The 24,767-nt window shown below is 38.0% G+C and overlaps 1 protein-coding gene across 1 annotated transcript in view; it reads right to left on the bottom strand.

Moving 5' to 3' along the window:
• The window catches only part of SERINC2 (serine incorporator 2), a 128,854-nt gene that overhangs the window by 16,730 nt on the left and 87,357 nt on the right, over nt 1-24,767 (bottom strand). Inside the window, exons 8-9 of the mRNA XM_053707093.1 lie at nt 19,532-19,670; nt 19,183-19,389 (exon numbers count right to left, since the gene is read on the bottom strand). Of these exons, the coding sequence (XP_053563068.1) occupies nt 19,183-19,389; nt 19,532-19,670 (346 nt within the window). The remainder of the gene's footprint in view (nt 1-19,182; nt 19,390-19,531; nt 19,671-24,767) is intronic.

Below are 24,767 nucleotides of genomic sequence, written 5' to 3'. Positions count from 1 at the left end.
AAAAGGGACATGAAATCCACAATTTTTCTTTCACAATTCCTGGCTGAGGAGTTTATGTTCAGTTCCATACATGAGCACGCAATAGTATGCAGAATGTATACCATCAAAAATATCCTTAATGACCAGTAATACTCAACGTATTGTGTGGATGTTAAGAGATTTATTAGAGTTACTATCCAGAACAACAAAAAAACGCAAATGTCTAAAAGGAAACTCCCGGCACCTAAAAAGATCCTCGCTAAGGCAGGGGTACTTACCGCCTCCCGATGGGGCAATGAGAGATCCGAAGCGGCTGGAGTCAGAAGTATAGGCGATCGATCCCGCAGATTGACTGAAAGACTGTGGGAGTGCCCAACCATGTGGTGCGGCGTTACAGGCCTGGCCACAGAAAATAAGCGTTCAAATCGGTCTGACTCCCGCTATAATGGCCTAACTCCCAAGTAACACAAAGCACCAAAATAACCCACTCTTTCAATAAAATAAAATAAGAGCAACTTCCAAACCACAAAAAGTCACCATAGTTGCAGCCCAAGACTCCGGTATCGATATAACAATACCTAGTCATCCAAGCTATTGGGCTAAACCCTGCTATTAGGAAACATACTGCTCTAAGCCAAAAAACATAAATTATGCTTACTTGATCATTTTCTTTTCTTCAGATGGAAAGAGTCCACAGCTGCATTCATTACTTTTGGGAAATAAGAACCTGACCACCAGGAGGAGGCAAAGACACCCCAGCCAAAGGTTTAAATACTCCTCCCACTCCCCTCATCCCCCAGTCATTTTGCCAAGGAACAGTAGAAGAAATATCAGGGTGAAAAAGGTCCCAGAAGAATAAAAATACAGATGCCCCATATAAAAAAATACCGGTTTGGAGCTGTGGACTCTTTCCATCTGAAGAAAAGAAAATTATCAGGTAAGCATAATTTATGTTTTTCTTTATAAATGGAAAGTGTCCACAGTTGCACTCATTACTTTTGGGAAAACAATACCCAAGCTATAGAGGACACTGAATGCCAAGATGGGAGGGTACAAGAGGCGACCCATTCTGAGGGCACCAGGCCTGAAACCACTACCCAACAAACCCTGCTTCGTCCGAAGCCGAGAACATTGAAAGGAAAAAGCCCCAAAGACACTGACCCGCAGATAGTCCGGAAGCCTAGCTAGAGACTGCTAAATCAGACTCAACTGAGCCAACAGTCCTCCAGGAGACACCGTCGCCCAGCGGTCGGTCCCCAACCACACACCCCTTACAAGCGAAGGGATCACCAGCCCAAAACTCCCAAAAGGGACAGGGCAAGAAAAAAGCAAAGGAAATCGAAAGGACACCACAAAATTCCATAAAGGAAGACCCCCAGAACGAGGCTAGCTCATAAAGACCCAAATGGGTCCACGACAAATAAGGGGAGGCAACGCCCAGACCAACACAACACAAGGTCTAGGACCGGGCATCCGAACAGCGATTTTTACTCTCTATGTTGAGAGGAAGCACCGAAACGACAACTGAAGACTTATCCTCAAGTCGTCAGCACTTAGAATACTGAAGTATTCAACACAAATACGTGTAACAGGCCCAGACGAGGTAAACACCCGAGTCAAGAACACACAGCCGTCGTCAGGATGACCCAGAGAGAATACTTACTAAGAAGTAAAATGCAGCTAAACAAGATATCAGAATGTAAAAACTCCAAGACAGAGGTCACCCTCTAGGCAATCCCAGCCGCCAGACCGACACATAAGTCCCAAAAGGGGAGAAGCATAGAACCTCAACTAGGCCCATTACACCCCTTCAGCCATTCAACAGAGCTTGGGAACCCCCCCAAAACTTCAAAAGACAGTCGACAAAGCCGAAGACCCAGAATAGTCTAGCAAAGGCCCATCTCGCCACGGAGCCAGCAAGACTCAGATAGAACAGAACAACCCAGAGAGCATGTCTCTCTCCAAAAAGGTTAAACCCTCTGTTCCATCCCCTGAATCTAGTAAAAGTCCTAAAACAAGGCCTCCATAGGAGAACAAGCCCCCCCTAAGAAAAAGGGGGCCATTAGAGACAGAGCACCTGCCCACGAGACCCAAGGCCACAGGCTGAATAAGAGAGCACTCTCCAACGCAGATGAACCTGTAAGGAATCCCCTGAAAACTTAGCGCACAGACAGGGTGCATTAGCTGCAATGGATACCCCATAACCCTTCGCCTGCAGAACCGCAAAGCCATCAGGTTACTTCAGCAAACCGTCCAAGGGAAACCGTTCATTGAGCGTAGGCAAAGCCAATAAGTAGCGGTACTCAGGAAATCTGGCCAACCGTGACCAGATCTACTAGCCAGGCCAAAGGTCATAGCCCAAATTCCCGGAACAGAAGAACCCGAACCCGCCCCAGATCCTGAAAAGACCAGTAACAACCCGCAATGGAATCCCCAAGGGAAAATGCTGAGCAAAAGCCTCAGCAACTGAAAGAACCAGGGCAAAGACTGGATCGAGCCCCCCATTATTTTTTTTAGACAAACAATATCCCAGAAATTTAAACACCCTGTCTGATATAGAAAACAGACCCACAGGGAGATATTAATGAAATATCCAGGAGAATGAGAACACCTCGCAAGTCCCAACCCAAGGAAGAGACCACCCCATGCTGAAGTCCAACGCTCCAAAGGAGCTAAGGCATCTCGAACCAAGACACTAGAGCCCATAGGCGTTTGACTGCCACAAGACGTCCAAAACAAGGGAATACCACGAGGACAAGGTCACTCGAGCAAAAGCTAGTCTCCACCTCACCATACGAGACAGAGGAGTACCAAGGATGCGGAGCATCCCCAGATCCGGGAAAAATCCTAAGCAGAGTCCAAAAGAACTCTCCCGAAGGGAAATTCAGGTCCCCAAAGGAGACCCAACTCACGTGGAGGAACGGACAAAATCCAAAGGGTCTCAAAGAAGAGAGCAACCATCTCCCGAAGGGAAACCCAGGGCCTCATAAGGAGACCTAACCCACATGGAGAAGTCCAAAAGGCCTCACTGACAAGAGAACCACAGAAGGAACACGTCCAATAGGACAGTTCTGAGAGGCTCCGAAAGGCCAAACCGCCTTAAACCAGTGGTAAGGAGGTGCTAAACCCCCAATCCTCCCACATGAGGAATAATACTCTAGGTCCCGAGAGAATTGGAAGCAAAAGTAGTAAAGCAGCAGAACGCCGCTGACCCAGTCAACCAGCTTCAAGGCTCAATAAGGACTGAAACAATCCTTCCAGCCTCACGGACCCACATATCCTCGTTAGAATGCTTAGCTGAAACTTGTAAAATAGAAACAAGAAACACAAATAATAAAGTAAGCACTCGGCACCAGCCAGGCAGAATAGGCGCCACATATCTGAACAGGCCAAGAGACAGAAGATCTGAACTCAAGCAGGACCAGCCTGCAACAGGGCCATAACTGTCAAGTTGCCTAAATCCTCCCTCAGAGGGGAAGATAATAACAGCCAAAACATAGGACTAACATGTCCCTTAACAATTCCCACAGAAGTACACAGCGAGAATTGATCCCAGAGAAAGTTCCCGAAGGAAATATATAATCTAAATAAAAGTCATCCTAACCGGATAAAAGAAAACAGACATGCCCGCAGGACTAGCCAAATGGAACCCTGATCTTTTCTTCAACAAAAATTGGGAAGGATCTTAACAACCGACAATCAGGAGATTGCGCCATCCCCACATGTCTAATGAGGTGAAGCATTCAAAGTAGAATACTGCGGATTCCTATATCTGTTAAGGATAGGATCCTCTAATAACTCAAAAACGTGTCTGAGTAAAACATGAAGGCGCGCTATCCTGTAACAAAAAGCACAACACTCAGGGACAGCTACACCCACAGGGAACTGTATAGGCCCACCCAAGGCTAGGAGACCTGGGACAATCGAGCAGGAGCACAAACGCAAATAAATATCTGGGCTTTGCAGACGCATAATCGCCAAAAATATGTGAAAGTGAAAACGAGCTGCAACCTCCGGGGGGGGGGGGGGGGGGGGGGGGAATAAGCCGTCCTGCAAGGAGGGATAAACATAATCTGGGTTACCCGCATGTGTAGTAGTAGGGAGCCGTAGGGAAATCACCTCTCGGAGGACAGAACCCCCAGAGGCGGATGGCTCAGCGGACCCTTGATTCTCTGAGCAACAAGGTGCTCTAATACAGCATATCGAACATAACTGATTGACCTGTGTCAACGGGGCTAATTCGCATTCTTCACAAGTCGAAGAATCTGAACAGTCTCAGCATCAGAATCCTCCATAACTGTACAGAGAATATAATAATATGGACTAAAGAGAAATCTAAATGGCACCTGCCACCCACAATGGCTGGGGTACTCACCACCTCCTAGAGCCAGACACTAGCAGACCCAAATTTTTCAGTCGCACACGGTCAGGAATGCGGAAATGGAAAACCAGAACGTAAACACGTCCAGTGACAAGGTGAACCGTACAGTCCAAAAAAAGCGCGCCCAACCACAAGGTCGCATTACTTCCAAAGGCCCCTATGTTCTAAGCCAAGAGCCCAGTTAACACTACACATAAGCAGATTGAATCACATAACTAACATGATTAAAACAACCCCTGTTCAATAATCCCCCTTCGGGAGATATGAACCCTCGATTCCAAGAACCAAACGAGCCTTACTGAGGCCCTATATTTAATACTTAATAAGTCCCGCAGGATAGTACCTTACAGGAAACAAATAAGATACAGTACATTCTGATGAAGTAAAATGAAACGGCCTTACCGGAATCTACGCCGTGGAAAGGGAACACGGCCCTTCAAGTGTGACGAATAGTAGCAGCGCCACCGCCATGGACTTGAGAGAAGAAAGCAGGCAGCGAAGCAAAGTTCGACAACGCTGATTGCTTGTGGAGCTGTTAATGAGTCAGGATGGTTTCACAGAAAGACTCTCCCTGCATCTCCGGACTCTAACTTTCATCCAGGCTCTCACTGAGGGACTAACAGGATTACTTAAAACTCCCATCCCATGTCGAAGAGTACTACCCTCCATAAGAGACAAAACAAACTTCTGACACTTCTCTGCCAACCTCCTGGGACGAAAGGCAAAGAATGACTGGGGGATGAGGGGAGTGGGAGGAGTATTTAAGCCTTTGGCTAGGGTGTGTTTGCCTCCTCCTGGTGGCCAGGTTCTTATTTCCCAAAAGTAATGAATGCAGCTGTGGACTCTTTCCATTTATGAAGAAAATATCCTGAGATCAGGATATAAAACTTACTCCCCAGACCTCCTTAAGGAAAGGAAGGTGCCATTCGGTCACCCAGTTGAAATCCTTTAAGCATCTGTAGTAGATATTAGCAGGCACAGTCTTCCCGGTCTGAAAGCTTCATCCACATTTGACAGGGACCTGAGCTAGAAAGGAAAGCAGTGTAAGCTAACACTGGTTGCCAGGTGGGGTTGTTAGCACAAATTGCTAGGAGGACAGAGAAGCTTCCCTGCGACATCCAGCAGCTAACAGCTACCAATACTCTTACTAAGAGGATTACATGGACACAGCATAACCCAGTCCTATCTTGCAGGGAAACTACCCATTAAAGGACTTCCAATTCTTCAGAGCACTTTCATCGCCAACCTTCAAGTTGACAGAGGCAAAGAATTACCTGTGTCAACGGGGCCAATTCGCATTCTTCATAAGTCCAAGAATCTGAAATTTGAACAGATTAGAGTGGGGGAAGTGGGAGGGATACTTATAGCTTTGGCTGGGGTGTCTTTCCCTCCTTCTGGTGGCCAGGTGTTGAATTTGTGGAGTCTCCCTGCCATTGGAAAGAAATCCAGAGACCTGTAGCCAGACAGATGGAAAAGCAACAAACTGAAAAAGTGAATCTCAGAAACCAGAGATGCTCCTACTAATAAGAACATAAAGGTTAACATTCTCAAACAAATGAGAACATAAACAGACCTCACAGAATAGTCTGAAAAGTTTCCATTTCAACAGTAGAAACTAAGGAAATGTGTACAAAGATTTTAGATCAGAATAGAACTGAAAATCCCCCTACTTCTAGGAACAAAGAATAGGTTTGAGTTCCCATCTACCTAAGACATGGATCCTAGAAAGATAGGACAAAAAAAACTTCCCTTGAAAGGCCTTGATCTGAAACCTATTTAAGATCCTTGAGACTATAATAATAACCCAAGGAACTAGAACAGACTAAAACCAAGGTTCCTGAAAAAGGAATAACTTTTCCCCATTACCAGAGCCTACAGATCAAGGTTTGAATTTACAAGACTGACTTGGAAGGTGGAGAGGATATTAAAATTGCTTATCCTGTTCCAGAAAAAAAAGCTCGGAACAGACCCTGACAGCATTCCCCAGAGCATATAAAATAGGTCTGGTAAATAACTTTACAGTCTTGCAAGCAGAGAGACTAATGCTCAAATTCAGTTACAGACACTGAAAGAACACAAATATTCTACTATTATTTCCAGACAAAACCAGAAGAACTCTGATACTGGGTGGAGGAGAAAGATTTGAACCCTATACTGAAAAAAGGGAAATCTGAACTCTAAAAATTCTCTTGAACTTCTAGTCCTCAGGAAAAAAAAAAAGCTCCTTAACCCCCAAACATCGTATAAATAATAGAATATCAAACCAAAAAATATAAACTTCCTTGTAAAGACAGAGTTATAAAGTCTGGAAATAGAAATCATTTTAACAGACCAAAATTCTAATTATAATGTTTTTTTTCTAGAGGGAACAGCTAAAAACATACTCTAGCATTAATGAATGATGACAAGAAGACATCACAAAGGAAAGTGTTGCACATTAAAACAGACGTTTTTATAAAAAAATCTTACTGGCGAAACAAAAAGAAAAAAAAAAAAAAAACTGCCCAGAATGACTATACAGTATAACCAGAAGCATAAGCAACAGCCACATCAGAAAATATATTACTAAAAATATAACTTGCTTGCAAATAAGCCCTCCTAAGAAGCCCTCCTATCTAAAGGACTATGAAGGAAGAACCATCATCCAAAGTAAAAATAGAATATTTAGACAGAGAAAAAATGGACTCAACCACTTTGGGAATAGTTTCCCAAAACTGAATAAGAGAATAAGAGAAGCCTGAAACAAATTCTTAAACCTTGAAGAAGGAATAAAAAGTTTACCTGGTTCAGTCCAGTTTCTGGATATAAACTTGCAACAGGGACAGAACTGGTAAAGCCCCATCTACTTAGGAACAGCAATCTCTAAAGAAAGAAAGCAAAAAAATCCCTGAAAGAGAATGAATATGCTTAATATAAAACAAATAAAAAGAAATCAGTATAAAAGATCAGAAGAAGTTCTTGATAAAAAAACACCCCCTATGAGGACACATCAGCCTCATAACTAGAAACATTTACCTTAGCAAGTAAAAAAACAAATAGAACATAAAGTTTGAACTTACCTTTTAAGCTTAGTTAAAGGCAGGAGAGCAGCCAGCATTTCAAAAACTGCACATTTTATGAGATTTTTCACTCCTGAAACACAAACCGAAAAAGCAGAAATACCCATACAGGCAGCATTAGGTTGGCCTAAATGAATTATCACAGATAAACAAGTCACATAAATAAGCTGGAGGTAAAACTCAGTTTTTTTACAGTAGACATACTTAATATTGGTAGAAAGGTGTTCAAGAGACTCAGCTTCTAATGTAGATTTAGGGACAGAATTAGACCGCTCCATTATAGCATTGACAAAGCAAGGCATTAAACAATATTAACCCCTCAAAAATAAAGCTTTTGAGAAATAGGGGAAAAATAAATAAATGTACCCCCTCCTAAAGTATCTTAAAAACTTACAAATTTAAAGCCCACTAAGCTGAACTGCAAGACAAAGCAGGAGATATTAACTTCACATTCGAAGTCTAGATAATGCACAGCAGTAATGAAGAACGTGCACACACACAAAAAGACAGAAGACATCTGTGCACTAACCCGAGAAGCATAAACAACGCGCAGAGACATGCGATATCCCGATGGGTGTGTTAAACTGATGTGCCCTGACCCGGCACATGTAAACCCGAAGGCCGATGCACAAAATGTAAATCATATAATCCGATGAATTAGAACTGATTTTCAACTTTAAGACTAACACCAGGGGATTTACATTCAGAACTAGACCAAGGAAATAGTGAGTAATATGATCAGATTGCCCCCTTATATATTGTATATACTGTTTATACAAGGTATGTGTGGGATTGAACGTTGAAGTAATATACATTATATATATATATATATATATATATATATATATATCGTATTTTTCGCTCCATAAGACGCACTTTTTCCTCCTTCAAATGTAAGGGGAAATGTTTATGCGTTTTATGGAGCGAATGTGACTGCCTATGATAAAAAAATAAAAATAAATGAGCTATTAGGCAAGTGGAATTCATTTGTTACGGATTTGGAGATAGGCATCCCTGAACAAAAAGATCTTTAGGGAGCGTTTAAAAGAGGAAAGGTTAGGGGAAAGTCTGACAGCTTGAGGAAGTGCATTCCAGATGGTTGGTGCCGCACGAGAGAAGTCCTGTAGTCTAGCATAGGAAGAGGTGATGGTAGAAGATGCAAGGAGCAGGTCATTGTTGGATCTTAGGGGGCAGGCTGGAGTATATTTGTTGATGAGTGAGGACAGGTAGGGGGGCTGCATTGGTAAGGGCTTTGTAAGTCAGGGTGAGAATTTTGAATTTAATTCTGCTGTGAATGGGAAGCCAGTGAAGGGACTCGCAGAGAGGTGCAGCAGATACAGAGCATCGGGGGTGGTTGATTAGCTTAGCAGAGGCATTTAGGATGGATTGAAGAGGGGAGAGGCGGGAGAGTTAGTAGGTTATTAAAGTAGCCAAGTCGGGAAATTACCAGGGAGTGGATTAGCTGTTTAGTAGTTTCAGCACTCAGAAACAGACAAATTTTGGAGATATTGCGTAGGTGGTTGCGACAGGATTAAGAGACCAATTGGATGTGGGGTATAAAAGAATAGATTGGAGTCAAGTGTAACTCCTAGGCAGCAGACTTGGGGTGATGGGGAGATAGTGGTGTCACCAACAGTGATTGAAAAGTTAGAAACCAGGGTATAATTAGAGGGAAGGATTAGAAGGAGCTCAGTCTTGGATATGTTGATTTTTAGGTGGTGAGAGGCCATCCAAGAAGAAATGCCAGATAAGTAGACACTGATGTGAGAATGGACAGAAGGAGAGTGTGCATCATCAGCATAGAGGTGATAGTTGAAGCCATAGCTACTGATAAGTTTACCCAGTGAGGAAGTATAAATAGAGAAGAGTAGAGGACCCAGAACAGAGCCTTGAGGTACTCCAACAGACAGAGGCAATGGATAGGATAGAAGTCGCCAGCAAAGGAGACAGAAAAGGACCTATTAGAGAGATAAGAGTGGATCCAGGAGAGGGCAGTGTCAGAGAGCCCAAGGGAGCTGAGAGTACGTAGGAGAAGGGGATGGTCAACGGTGTCAAAGACAGCTCAAGTAAGATAAGTATTAAATAGTGGCCATTGTTTTTAGTAACAGAATATACATATATATATATATATATATATATATATATATATATATATATATATATATATATATATATATATATATATATAAAAGGAAAAAAGTGAATGGCTCCAGCACTGTTTCTTTAAAAGTGAAAAAACCTTTATTAAGGTGACAAAATGAACAGACAGCAACGTTTCGGGTAACGCAGACCCTTAATCATGCTATGGATTGCTCTGCAGCACAGCTTTAAATAGGCCAGATTGGCTTAATTACAAACATATTAACTCCATATTGGCTGAACTTTTTTTGACCATTGATAGAAATTACTACTGCCATCTATTGGGCCAATTCATGAATTACACATGTAGAGAAACAGAATTTTTTTTAAGTCTAAACAAAAATGTTAAATACATAGGTAAAGTTAAACACATGAGCAGTGATGCAAAGTTTAATCATGACATCCAAAATTAAAAATGCATATATATATATGAAGAAAGATAAAATTTATAAAAACAAATGGAGATCATAATCTCTATTCAGACCTACTGGATGTAGAGTTTTTAGTTGTTGAATCCACCATACCTCTCTCTTTTTGAGTTCAAGTTCCCTATTCCCTCCTCTCCTAAGTTTAGGGATATGATCTATTATTTGGTACCTGAGTTGGCTGACAGTGTGTCCCATTTCAAGAAAATGGGAAGAAACTGGAAGGGTTTTATCTTGGCATCTAATTGAAGATTTATGCCCACTAATCCTATCTCTAATGGGGCGTGTAGTTTCCCCTACATAGCCCCTCCCACATGGACATTTTAATAGGTAGACTACGAAGTCTGTGTCACAGGTATAGTACCCATTAATTTCCCGAATTTTTCGGTCATTGGTTTGTGCTATGTGTTTACCTTTTATCATAGCATTACATTGTGCACAATGGAGACAGGGGTATGAGCCCTTTTTGGGGGTAGTAAGATAGGTAATCCTACTGGTGTTTGTACTGCCAATGTCAGCCTTAACTAAGGTATCCCTTATATTTTTAACTCGTCTGTATGAGTGTATAGGGAGGGCTTGAAATTCAGATATATGAGGGTTAAACTTACCCAAAAGATACCAGTGTTTTTTAATGATATTAGCAATATGATCACTATGTGCATTAAATTCTGAAGAAAAAAATATACGTTTATTGTTCTTCTTTGGTTTAACACTTTTCTCATGTAGAGCTTCATTTTTACATCTAGTGATCATAGATGGGGGATATCCTCTCTCTTTAAATTTGTTAGCCATTTCCTCAAGTCTAATTTCTTGCATATCCTTGTCCTGTACATTTCTAATAGTTCTTATGAATTGGCTTTTTGGAATGGAAGAAAAAACTCTCTTAGGGTGGTAACTATTATATTGTAGTAATGTATTACGATCAGTTGGCTTAACATAAAGATCTGTTTTAAGGACTGAATCTTTTTTGTATATGATCGTGTCAAGGTAATTTATAGAGGTGTCAGAAAAATTTAAAGTAAATCTCAAACTATCAGTGCACTTATTAAGCTCATCAACAAAGTCTATTAAGGATGAAATAGGGCCCCTCCATACGCCAAAGACATCATCTATATAGCGAAGCCATAGCCTACATTTAGTTTTAAAGTCTTGATTGGTATAAACATTTTTCTCCTCAAATTGGCTAACAAAGATGTTGGCGTATGAAGGGGCCATATTCGAACCCATTGCGGTTCCACGTTTTTGTAAATAGAATGTGTCCTGAAAAAGAAAATAATTGAGATATAACAATATATTGAGTAAATCCTCAATGAAATTACTTTGTTGCAAAGAGAAGTTATTTTCTTGTTTAATAGATTCAAGGGTAGCCTGAATGCCTGCTTCATGGGGGATACATGTGTAAAGGCTCACAACATCTAATGAGAAAAGGATATCATTATCCACATCCGAAATCTTAGAAAGTTTTTTCAACAAATCACCTGTATCTTTAAGAAAAGAGGTTTGTTTGGATGCAATAGGATTGAGAATCTTATCTATAAAAATAGCGATATGTGAAAATACAGAATCTGTACTGGCGACGATAGGTCTGCCAGGGGGGGGCATTGTAATTTTTATGAAGTTTAGGTAGTGTATAAAACACAGGAGTAATAGGATCAGTTTTTATGAGGAATTTTGCAAGATCTTTTGAAATTATATTGTTTTTTAGAGCTGTGTCTACTGTTGTTTTAATTTCCTTCTTAATATCCAATAAAGGGTCTCCCTCTAAAATCTGGTAGATGCCACCATCAGATAACTGGCCTAAAATTTCTTGTACATAAAACTCAGTATCTAATACAACAACCGCCCCACCCTTATCTGCATTTTTAATGGTGATGTTTTTATTTTTTGCAAGATTTTTTAATGCCTGCCTTTCTCCATAAGAAATATTACCTTTTTGTTTAAACTTTTTCTGTGATAGTAAATTCTTCACATCATTTTGAACAAACTTAATAAATGTTTCAACACCTGGGTTAGTTGAACTGGGGACAAAGGTAGACTTATTCTTAAGTTTTAAAGACTTTAGATTAAACATGGCATTATCACTATCAATAGATGTATCACAAACCATACCATCATTTTCATTGCCAAAGTGTGCCTTTAATTTTAAAGTGCGAAAGAATCTATATAAATCTTTTTCAACAGTAAATTCATTTACATGACTTGTAGGACAAAATGATAACCCCTTGCCTAACACAGAATATTCATCTTTAGATAAAACATATTTAGAAATGTTCACAACAATATTATTATTATGAACTTCATTAGGCATATCAGGATTACCATTCTCCTGTTGGATCAGTCCAGCCGGAGTGTATATAGACAGTTCAAAGGGATTTTGATCAGGGAGGTTTTGTTGGTACCTTGAATTTAGTGAGTCACTTTTTTCTTTCCCCTTTGCGGCTGTTTGCTCCTCACGCTGCTCCGCTGTGAGCGGGTGTCTCCACTGGGACCGGTGTTTCTTTCCTCCCCTCCGGTATCGTTTTCTGTACCGGAGCTGAAAAAATCTTCAGAGGAACTGGAAGGTGAGTTGCCCATTGCGGTTGTTTTCGGAGCGTGTCTCGCTCCTCTCCATGCACCTCCGCCTCTGCCTTGTCGCTTCCACATGACGTCACGGCCGCGACTATCATGTGACCACCTGTATACACGATCTTGCTGGTAATCTTCTTCGTCTCTTGTAAACTTTTGTCTTTTAATTTCTTTAAGTTCCTTTTGGTAATCATCCAACAGTTTGTTCACCTCTACTTTGATATTTTGTAATTCTTCCGTGGAGAAATGGATATTCAATGCTTGTTCGCATTCTGTAACCAACACTTTTTGTTTGTCCATTTCTTCCTGGAGGCATTCCACTGTCCACACAATAATGTCAAAAGAACACTTATTTAAAATGCACTCAAATCTTTTGCGATACTTTTCATTATTGGCCATAATGGTAGGTCTTAGCTTGATTCTCAGGCCTCTTGGAATCCGCCTTACCCTGTAATATTCAGCCAATGTGGTACTATGTAGCTCATAGGATAACAATTTTTTGCGTGCTTTTTCCCAATTCTTTGACATATTGGTGTTTGCTGTGTCTCTAAGGAATTCTCTTGAACCTCTTGCAAGGGCTGTTATCCTAGAGGCATCTACATCCGAGTATGAAAAAACATCCAAACCTTCATTTTGCACCTCCATCAAGTGTATATTGTGCTCGAGACCTCCACAGGAAGGTAACATACAAAGAGTGCAATAGGTCCAGCACAAGTAACAGTTCAGAGTTAGTTAGCAAAGTGCACGGTAGCCAGAGGGTCCTGCTCACCTCTCATATGTAAATCCAAAAGGAAAAAAGTGAATGGCTCCAGCACTGTTTCTTTAAAAGTGAAAAAACCTTTATTAAGGTGACAAAATGAACAGACAGCAACGTTTCGGGTAACGCAGACCCTTAATCATGCTATGGATTGCTCTGCAGCACAGCTTTAAATAGGCCAGATGGCTTAATTACAAACATATTAACTCCATATTGGCTGAACTTTTTTTGACCATTGATAGAAATTACTACTGCCATCTATTGGGCCAATTCATGAATTACACATGTAGAGAAACAGAATTTTTTTTAAGTTTAAACAAAAATGTTAAATACATAGGTAAAGTTAAACACATGAGCAGTGATGCAAAGTTTAATCATGACATCCAAAATTAAAAATGCATATATATATGAAGAAAGATAAAATTTATAAAAACAAATGGAGATCATAATCTCTATTCAGACCTACTGGATGTAGAGTTTTTAGTTGTTGAATCCACCATACCTCTCTCTTTTTGAGTTCAAGTTCCCTATTCCCTCCTCTCCTAAGTTTAGGGATATGATCTATTATTTGGTACTATGATCACTAGATGTAAAAATGAAGCTCTACATGAGAAAAGTGTTAAACCAAAGAAGAACAATAAACGTATATTTTTTTCTTCAGAATTTAATACACATAGTGATCATATTGCTAATATCATAAAAAAACACTGGTATCTTTTGGGTAAGTTTAACCCTCATATATCTGAATTTCAAGCCCTCCCTATACACTCATACAGACGAGTTAAAAATATAAGGGATACCTTAGTTAAGGCTGACATTGGCAGTACAAACACCAGTAGGATTACCTATCTTACTACCCCCAAAAAGGGCTCATACCCCTGTCTCCATTGTGCACAATGTAATGCTATGATAAAAGGTAAACACATAGCACAAACCAATGACCGAAAAATTCGGGAAATTAATGGGTACTATACCTGTGACACAGACTTCGTAGTCTACCTATTAAAATGTCCATGTGGGAGGGGCTATGTAGGGGAAACTACACGCCCCATTAGAGATAGGATTAGTGGGCATAAATCTTCAATTAGATGCCAAGATAAAACCCTTCCAGTTTCTTCCCATTTTCTTGAAATGGGACACACTGTCAGCCAACTCAGGTACCAAATAATAGATCATATCCCTAAACTTAGGAGAGGAGGGAATAGGGAACTTGAACTCAAAAAGAGAGAGGTATGGTGGATTCAACAACTAAAAACTCTACATCCAGTAGGTCTGAATAGAGATTATGATCTCCATTTGTTTTTATAAATTTTATCTTTCTTCATATATATATGCATTTTTAATTTTGGATGTCATGATTAAACTTTGCATCACTGCTCATGTGTTTAACTTTACCTATGTATTCAACATTTTTGTTTAGACTTAAAAAAAATTCTGTTTCTCTACATGTGTAATTCATGAATTGGCCCAATAGATGGCAGTAGTAATTTCTATCAATGGTCAAAAAAAGTTCAGCCAATATGGAGTTAATATGTTTGTAATTAAGCCATCTGGCCTATTTAAAGCTGTGCTGCAGAGCAATCCATAGCATGATTAAGGGTCTGCGTTACCCGAAACGTTGCTGTCTGTTCATTTTGTCACCTTAATAAAGGTTTTTTCACTTTTAAAGAAACAGTGCTGGAGCCATTCACTTTTTTCCTTTTGGATTTACATATGAGAGGTGAGCAGGACCCTCTGGCTACCGTGCACTTTGCTAACTAACTCTGAACTGTTACTTGTGCTGGACCTATTGCACTCTATATATATATATATATATATATATATATATATATATATATAGATATATATATATATATATATATATATATATATATATATATATATATATATATATAGATATATATTTATTTTGCTGTAAAAACAAAACCATATTAGCATTTAATTATTTTGATGAAATGTTTTATGTATTCTATATTACATGTTTTACCAACTCCATAAAAAGGTACATGTATTATGAAGTACACAAAATGAATATTGAAAAAAATTACATTCATACAAGATTGCGCCTTTGTTGTGACACATTTGAAGATCTGTGTCTTTAAGAGGACGGGTATAAATTAATGTATCGAGCCAGCAACAACTCATCTTGATAAAGGCAGTCTATGCCAAAACGCGTAGAAAGTGACTTGTGAACACGGTGGAACTTTGTGGAATATATTTATTCGCTTTCACTATTTGGAACACCATTTGGAAGAATGCGATAGCAGAAAAGAAAGCCGCTATTTGAATTCTTTTTTTTTTTAATTTGGAGCCCACGATATACCAGTTACCCAATTGGCAGGGAAAAGGTCATATGACTACCCAGGAAATAACGGTTGGTAAGACGCTGACAACAGTGGGAGATCCCCACAAGAGGAGACACCGCAACTAACCAGGGTATTTGCACCACGTATTCGGATGTCCGGTAAGGCTCACAAACAAGATCCATTATGACTTACTGTGAAATACAGTCTGTTATCTGGGCATGATTGATAACACCACGGATACAGAATATATTGACACACGTTTGAAAGGATCCATTCTGGGATAATTATTTCAAGAAAGACATCATCTCTTTAGCCCATCAAAATAAATATATATATATATATAGGGACTTGTAATCATAGACTTTTAACTTACTTAATTTGCTTTTATAGATTCTATATCAGATATCGGTATTTTAAGGAGTATCTATTCTATTTATAGTTGTGGCCACGTCGTTTTTATGAATGAGTGTGATTTATGAATGATCCTATTATAATTGTTATTAAATATTTCTATATGATACACTATTTGATACATTGTTTACACATTCCCTTTAGCTTTTACTTTTAAAAGCGCCACTTCTTTACCTTTTTTCGAGCTTTGATTTTTAACTGTGTAAGAGAGAATCACGGTATACATTTTTAAGTGTGTTCACAGAGATAAGATAAGTGTCAATATATTTTTATCACTTCACTAAATTAAATCCAAATATTTATTCAAGCATATAGACAAGTAAATTATATAATAAATATTTACCTGTACAGTATATATGCTTGAATAAATATTTGGATTTAATTTAGTGCTGTGGGCATCACACTCTTTGTATTACATGTTGGGATCTTATGCTGCTGCTCCAGTCTATCGTGAACTATCCAGAAGGGGGAACCAGGTGCTGAGCTGCGTATGTATTACCTCAATATAGACTGAGAAACCCTCTCTCAGAAGAATAAAATGCACAACTTCATTCTTCGACTACCTTCAGCGGAGGCAAAGTAAAAACTGAGGTGCTTGTGAGGTGGGAGGGGTTTTATAGATTCTTGGGGTTTGGAAATCTTTACAATTAAAAAAGGGGGGTAGGAATAAAGCGCTAGAGAAGCAAAGATACCAGGAGGATGATATTGAGTGTATATATATATATAAAATATTATTTTCTTAAGTGTCAACTTCTATAAATGCCTATACAGTACAAATATTTATAATAAACAATTAAGACATAGTGTCTCAAAATGTTTAAAAAGTATACAACCAAATGAGTAAATAGGGACGTCTCCCTTAAGGTATAAAACAGAACTTCACCTGTATAAATTCTAATATATACGCACAAAATCCATTTTGGCTCTCTATTACGGTTCTTAATTAGATTCTTATATAAGCATGTACGTTAAAAACTAAATATAATCAATAAACGATTAGTGTGTGGTGCATATTGGACTTTGAATTTGTTCAGAAACAAGACCTTCTTTTATATTTTGTTAAAATATTAAATCAAGGTGTTTTTTTGTTTTTAACGTACTTGCTTATATAAGATGTTAAATATAAGAATCTAATTAAGAACCGTAATAGAGAGCCAAAATGGATTTGTGTGCATATACTAGAATTTATACAGGTGAAGCTCTGTTTTATATCTTAAGGGAAATGTCCCTATTTACTCATATCAATTAGTTGTATACTTTTTAAATAGACACCGTATTTTTAATTTTTGATTATAAATATCTGTATCATACAGGCTTTTATAGAAGTTGACACTTCAGAATTTTTTTTTTTTTTATATATATACACTCAATATCATCCTCCTGGTATCTTTGCTTTCCTACCTCCCTTTTTTTTTAATTGTATAATTCTGTATCTATCTGGGAAGAGATAGATTGGCATAGAGCTTAAAGTTACCTAATTGAATCGCTAGAGCTAAAAACCTTGGTTTGGAAATCTTTGCCTCCTCCCAGTGGTAGGGAAGAGTGATTCCCAGGAATAATGAATTGTGGACACTCACTATCTGTATGAAAGAAATAAAGTTTTAAATACAGATACAATTGCAGAGGGTTAAAGTGAGAGATTTCCTGTAAGACTAGAAGTGTATTCAACCAGCCACATAAAAAGCTATACAATAACAGCAGCTAATGCAAGTGGATATGAAATTGACTGAGACAAGTAGTCCACCCAACACTTCTTAAATGACCACCAAATACAGTATAATTGAATATATGACAAATACACAATAAAAACACAATGCAATAGCACTTAATTTACATTTGAAACAGAATATTTTTCTGGCAAATTTAAAAGTTAATCTATTTCACACTCACCCTGTATCATGTGACAGCCATTAACATACAGTAGTTGCCAACAGTCCCTGATTTCCAGGGACAGTCCCTGGATTTTGTTGTATGTCCCTGGATTTTTTTTGTCCCTGGAAATGTCCCTGAAAATCTCTTTTGCACAACATTTGTTGTTTGCATATATATACACACACACATATACAGATAGATAGATAGATAGATAGATAGATGATAAATAGATATAGTGTATTATTTAAATATAATTCATTCCTAATGGAATATTGTTATTATTATTGAATGGGTTCACATATTTGTCTTTTTAATTTTGATGCTGTGTTGTAAAAATAACCATATGCCCAGAATGTGTTCCAGAGACTGGGTAGGTGTAAGAGCTTGGTGCTGTAATCTGTATAATAAACTATGGATACGTCTAAATTATACTATTACTTTCAAATGGGTGTCTTTTAATTGCAGAACTGAGTGGGCGGAGCAGTTGAACAGTAGGTCGTCAATACTCCAGTAACCCGCTTGCTTGCTCTGCTGCAAAGTGTCCCTGGAATTTTTTTTTAAAATGTTGGCAACTATGCATTAACCAGTCATAAAATGCATATACATATATTCTGTGCACTTTTTGCACATTCTCAGAAGGAGCTGGAACCTCAGACTGTGCACAATTTGATAATGGAGGTATATTTGAAAGTTGTTTTAAATTGCATGCTTAATCAGAATCATGAAACTTTAATTTTGACTTTAGCTTCCCTTTAAGTAGATCAATACATATCAGTTTTGAATAAAAGTATTTTTGAAATACACATGTATTAGTAAAAAAAAAAAATTGGTTAAAAAAAATAATGTATGACTATCAGAGCAATTACAGTGTACAAAACATTTGTGTTATGTTAGCAAAGACTCATGTAGCTTCATTGTTGATACATTCCACTGCTAGCTTTCTAAGGGTGCATAGGCATATCTACATATGGTTTGTGCACAGTAAAAGCTCTCACTGAAACAATCATTACTTTTACTTGGAAGCATTTTAATACGCGTATGTGATTTTTTTCGCTCAAAAATAAAATGCGCAGATATGCATTTCAGTTTAGAGTTTAATATCCCTATAAATCGCGAGTGTACGAGGCCCTTGAAGACAAGAGTCAACTAAAGCTACAATTGGTAAATTATCACAGTGGACCAAAATCCCCTCAGCACAGGTATTCTTGAGTATTTAGTTTAAACATCTTTCTTGGATGAATTAAGAGTTAGGACTATCACATAATCTAAAAAGGATGAGGATACTTACAAGTACCAGTTGGTGAGTGTCATCATTATGTAAAGGGAGGCAAGGAAGAGGCAAAAATGGAAGAAACTGTAGTTGTAAGCTACAGAGTCCTCCTCATTGTCATATGCTCGATGTGCACCATCTTCAGGGCAGGGAGACCCACCATCTCCAGAATTTTCTTCAGTCTGCATAAGTGTGTTTACTTGAGGGTTGTTCGAAGAACGGAGGCTACAACAAAATCAATAAATTCCAGTAACCAACAAAATAAATTAGAAGACATGCAGTCCACCATTCCCAACACATACACAGACAAAATGAGCTATAAGGAGCTATGTGAGAATCTGTTCATTACACGTTATTTAAAGCTTACCTAATAAACAAGGTGCACACAATGAAGATGACTAATCCCACAATGCTTGGAGCATCCCACCATTGTGCCGCAGCGGTGGAGGCAGAGGCAGTAGTGTTAGTAGAGACAATACCCAGTAAAGTAGGGTTACACTGTGTTTCTAAAATGGGAACAAAGAGTGAATACAAATTTAACTGTTTTGAATTGATGGGTAGACTCAAAAAAATCTCCAATATGGAGATAAATCTCCAGAAACAACAATTATTATTTTTTGAGCATTATATTAAGCATGTATACTTATTCATATCAGTGCTCTGCTTAGAGAAATAAATAGCTCTCAATCTAAAATTTGCCTTTCTAAAATTTGTAGAAAACCAAAGACCTTAGTGTCACAGCAAAATAAAATCAGTATTCTTAGCGATTTGACTACTTCACTTAAGACATACCACAATATAATAAAAAAGAATTCTAACATTTCTAACCACAAATTATCATTATACTAAATGAATATAGGAAGAATATCAACACATTATTATTATTATAATTTTCAACACACAAAACTCAGTTTATAATTAAAGGAACATTTGACACTTAATACATTTTATATACCTCCCTTAAACTGCAGGTATCTGAAGGAGAGTTTCTGCACATGTGAGAATACAGCACTAAAATGTAGTAAAAGATAGATTTCAACATGGTGGCCCTATGTCTAGAGGGAGGCAGAGGATAACCTCAGTACTATGGATTATAAAATGTATTTATGCCTAGATTACAAGTGGAGCACTATTGATAACACAGGGTCCGCTATATCAATATCTCTGGAATAAGCTAGGATTAGTGCACAATGTGGTAACATAAATTTATGGTAGGGAAGAATTATCAGAGAATGTTTAGAGTAGATGAAATCCCTTTAGAGTCTTATACAATAGAGATCACTACTATCTACTAACATTTTAAAAGGGATAGTAAACACCTAAAATGTTCTTGTTTAAAAAGATAGATAATCCCTTTATTTACCATTTCCCAGTTTTGCATAACTAACATTGTTATAGTAATATACTTTTACCTCTGTGATTACCTTGTATCTAAGCTTCTGCAGACTGTCTCCTTATCTCAGATCTTTTAATCGACTTTCATTTCAGGCAATTAGTGCTGACTCTTAAATAACTTCATGTGCATGAGCACAATGTTATTTATATGAAATACATGAACTAACGCCCTCTAGTTGTGAAAAACTGCAAATGCATTCATATAAGAGGCGGCCTTCAAAGGCTTAGAAATTAGCATATGAGCCTACCTAGGTTGAGCTTTCAACTAAGAATACCAAGAGAACAAAGCAAATTTGATGATAAAAAGTAAATTAGAAAGTTGTTTAAAATTACATGCCCTATCTGAATCATGAAAGTTTAATTTGGCCTTTACTATCTCTTTAAACATTTATCATATTACAAGTTGAAAAATGTGTTACAACACATAATTGCATTAAAAAAAAAAAAAAAAAAAAAAACTTAGCAAGACTTAACCCGACCAGTCTTTTGGACTTAAATAGTTATTGCAAGGCTTCTCATGACATGAAAACTTATGGGACTACCTATGCTAAAAACGCACATCACATTAAAAAGGAATCTAAATTTGTGCTGAGCTTTGTTACTGATTGCATTTTCTCTGTTATTGGTCTTCCAGTTGTTACTTTTTGAAACCTTTTAATAAAGATTGATTTTAAAAAAATAAAAAAATCAGTTCGACTTGAGATCTAAAGTAAAGTGTTTAACTACAAAAAAAAAAAAAAAAAAGTTTAACAAACATATGCAAAACATCTTAACATCCACCCCAATATATATATATATATATATATATATATATATATATATATATATATATATATATATATATATATTTATTTATTTTTTTATTTTATTTTTTATTTTTTTTACTATCTGTAACATTGAGTCAACTAGTAATATTTTCCCTCTGGGCAATTAGCTTTTAACTCCTGACTAGTAAACCATACATAGTGATATTTTTTATATTTATAATAAAAAATAAATAAATAAATAGTGTAGATGATGGAATTACATTACATCGGTCTTTACCCACCGCCACTTGGGTAATATCAGGTTTAACTTTAGAAAAAATGAGAGGGCGCTATAAGCTAAGTCAACCACCACACCTAATCATAAATACTAACTGGCAATCTATATAGGACAAAAATGGAAAACAAAACAATATAGATATATGTAAAACTTTACTGCAAATAGTTAAAAAACAAAACTAAATATCAGGGACGTCTCCCTATAACATATTAAAACAGAGACATATTTATAAAGAAACCGATGTATTAAAAAAATATATTAAAAAAGAGACTGGAATACCACCCTAAAAATGGTGAAAAAATATGGCTCAAAAAAGTTCCTGTGTAGGGAAAAGTCCAAGAAATCTGATCTGGAGTAAATATATGATACAATGTATACAATAATGTATCAGGCCAAGTGTTGGATAAAATGTCCCAAACAGTGGTTTAATGGGCTACACAATAACTAGTTGTAGCTATGTTGGCAATCGTTGTGTAAGATGAAAATCAGATATTGCGTCAGAAAATGCTTTTATGAATAATTGCCGTATATCAATAAATATGATACCTCCTTGGTATGAAAGTACTGTTCACCTTAAGATGAAATGGTATTCTTTACTCACACTTTGGAGAGCAGCTCTGCGTCGATCTGTACTCACACTGTTGTCGGTTATCTCCAATGTGGTCAGCGTCTCCTGGGACTTCACGCTCCTTACAGCGTCTGCTGAAAACCGGTCAGTGTCTCGCGAGACTGCACGCTCCTCCAGCGTCTGCTGAAAATCGACAGGACCCCGGCACAAGAAGGGGAAAACGAACTTGTAGACACCCGCACTTAGCGTGATACACGCGCGGGTAAAGAAACTAGGTACCTAGATTCAATATGTCCTTTACAGGTAAAGCAACTCCAGACTTTCTACGCGTTTCACCCGTGTATTAGGGCTTTTTCATCTTGACCGGTTTTCAGCATATATATATATATGTATGTGTGTGTATGTGTGTGTGTGTGTGTGTATATATGTGTGTGTATATGTGTATGTATGTGTATATATATATATATATATATATACACGTTGATTGGAGTAGCCATGTTAGTCCAGAGATTTAGATATCAAAATAACAAGAGTATTGCATTGAGCAATGATACTTTTTTATTGGACTAACTATACATTTATAAGATGACAAGCTTTCGGAAGAGTTCCTTCCTTTATCAAGTCTGAAGCAATACTAACCAATTCAATGGAATTTACAGATTGTATCTTAAAACACAGAATAGCTAAGAAGACAGTGCAGGGAGAGGAGGAGGTGTCGTAAAAATCATGAGGGGGGCTTAGGTAACAGGCAGACAGTGTCCAGTGTAGGAGAACAGACAGGGGAAATATATAGCTTTACATAGAGCATATACTGACATAAAGTTATATATCAACATTGAATCAATATCTATAGAGATGTGAAATTGTATATACAGGGGGAATACAAAAGTTAAGAAAAGACAAAAGTGTGGACATAGGCTTACCTGTGTACCTATGTATAAAGAATGTGGAATATACAATGTAATTGACTAAATGAAAGTACATTACAAAAAATTTTGATAATGTGTTAAGAATCCAGAGTCCACATTTAGTCCAGAATTAAACAGGTTGAAGTGCATTATCATCCTACACTGGACACTGTCTGCCTGTTACCTAAGCCCCCCTCATGATTTTTACGACACCTCCTCCTCTCCCTGCACTGTCTTCTTAGCTATTCTGTGTTTTAAGATACAATCTGTAAATTCCATTGAATTGGTTAGTATTGCTTCAGACTTGATAAAGGAAGGAACTCTTCCGAAAGCTTGTCATCTTATAAATGTATAGTTAGTCCAATAAAAAAGTATCATTGCTCAATGCAATACTCTTGTTATTTTGATATCTATATATATATATATATATATATATATATATATATATATATATATATATATATATATATATACATATGTGTGTGTGTGTGTGTGTGTGTGTGTATTTACACAGTATCCCACAAAAGTGAGTACACCCCTCACATTTTTGAAAATATTTTATTATATCTTTTCATGTGACAACACTGAAGAAATGACACTTTGCTACAATGTAAAGTAGTGAGTGTACAGCCTGTATAAAACAGTGTAAATTTGCTGTCCTCTCAAAATAACTCAACACATAGCCATTCATGTCTAAACCGTTGGCAACAAAAAGTGAGTACACTCCTAAGTGGAAATGTCCAAATTTGGCCCAATTAGGCATTTTCCCTCCATGGTGTCAAGTGACTCGTTAGTGTTACAAGGTCTCAGGTGTAAATGGGGAGCAGGTGTGTTAAATTCGGTGTTATCCCTCTCATACTCTCTCAAACTGGTCACTGGAAGTTCAACATGGCACCTCATGGCAAAGAACTCTCTGAGGATCTGAAAAAAAGAATTGTTGCTCTACATAAAGATGGCCTAGGCTATAAGAAGATTGCCATGACCCTGAAACTTAGCTGCAGCATGGTGGGCAAGACCATACAGCGGTTTCACAGGACAGGTTCAGTTTAGAACAGGCCTCGTCATGGTCGACCAAAGAAGTTGAGTGCACGTGCTCAGCATCATATCCAGAGGTTGTTTTTGGGAAATAGACATATGAGTGCTGCCAGCATTGCTGCAGAAGTTGAAAGGGTGGGAGGGTCAGCCTATCAGTGCTCAGACCATACACAGCATCAAATTGGTCAGCATGGCTGTCGTCCCAGAAGGAAGTCTCTACTAAAGATGATGCACAAGAAAGCCCACAAACAGTTTGCTGAAGACAAGCAGACTAAGGATATGGATTACTGGAACCATGTCCTGTGGTCTGATGAGACCAAGATAAACTTATTTGGTTCAGATGGTGTCAAGCGTGTGTGATGGTAACCCGGTCAGGAGTATAAAGGCAAGTGTGTCTTGCCTACAGTCAAGCATGGTGGTGGGAGTGTCATGGTCTAGGCCTGCATGAGTGCTACCGGAACTGGGAAGCTACAGTTCATTAAAGTAACCATGAATGCCAACATGTACTGTGACATACTGAAGCAGAGCATGACCATCTCTCTGCAGAGACTGGGCCGCAGGGCAGTATTCCAACATGATAACGACCCCAAACACACCTCCAAGACAACCACTGCCTTGCTAAAGAAGCTGAGGGTAAAGGTGATGGACTGGCC

Source organism: Bombina bombina, chromosome 3 (genome assembly GCF_027579735.1).
Source record: "Bombina bombina isolate aBomBom1 chromosome 3, aBomBom1.pri, whole genome shotgun sequence".
In the NCBI taxonomy this organism is placed as follows: Eukaryota; Metazoa; Chordata; class Amphibia; order Anura; family Bombinatoridae; genus Bombina; species Bombina bombina.
This window is presented reverse-complemented; position numbering and strand designations above follow the sequence as displayed.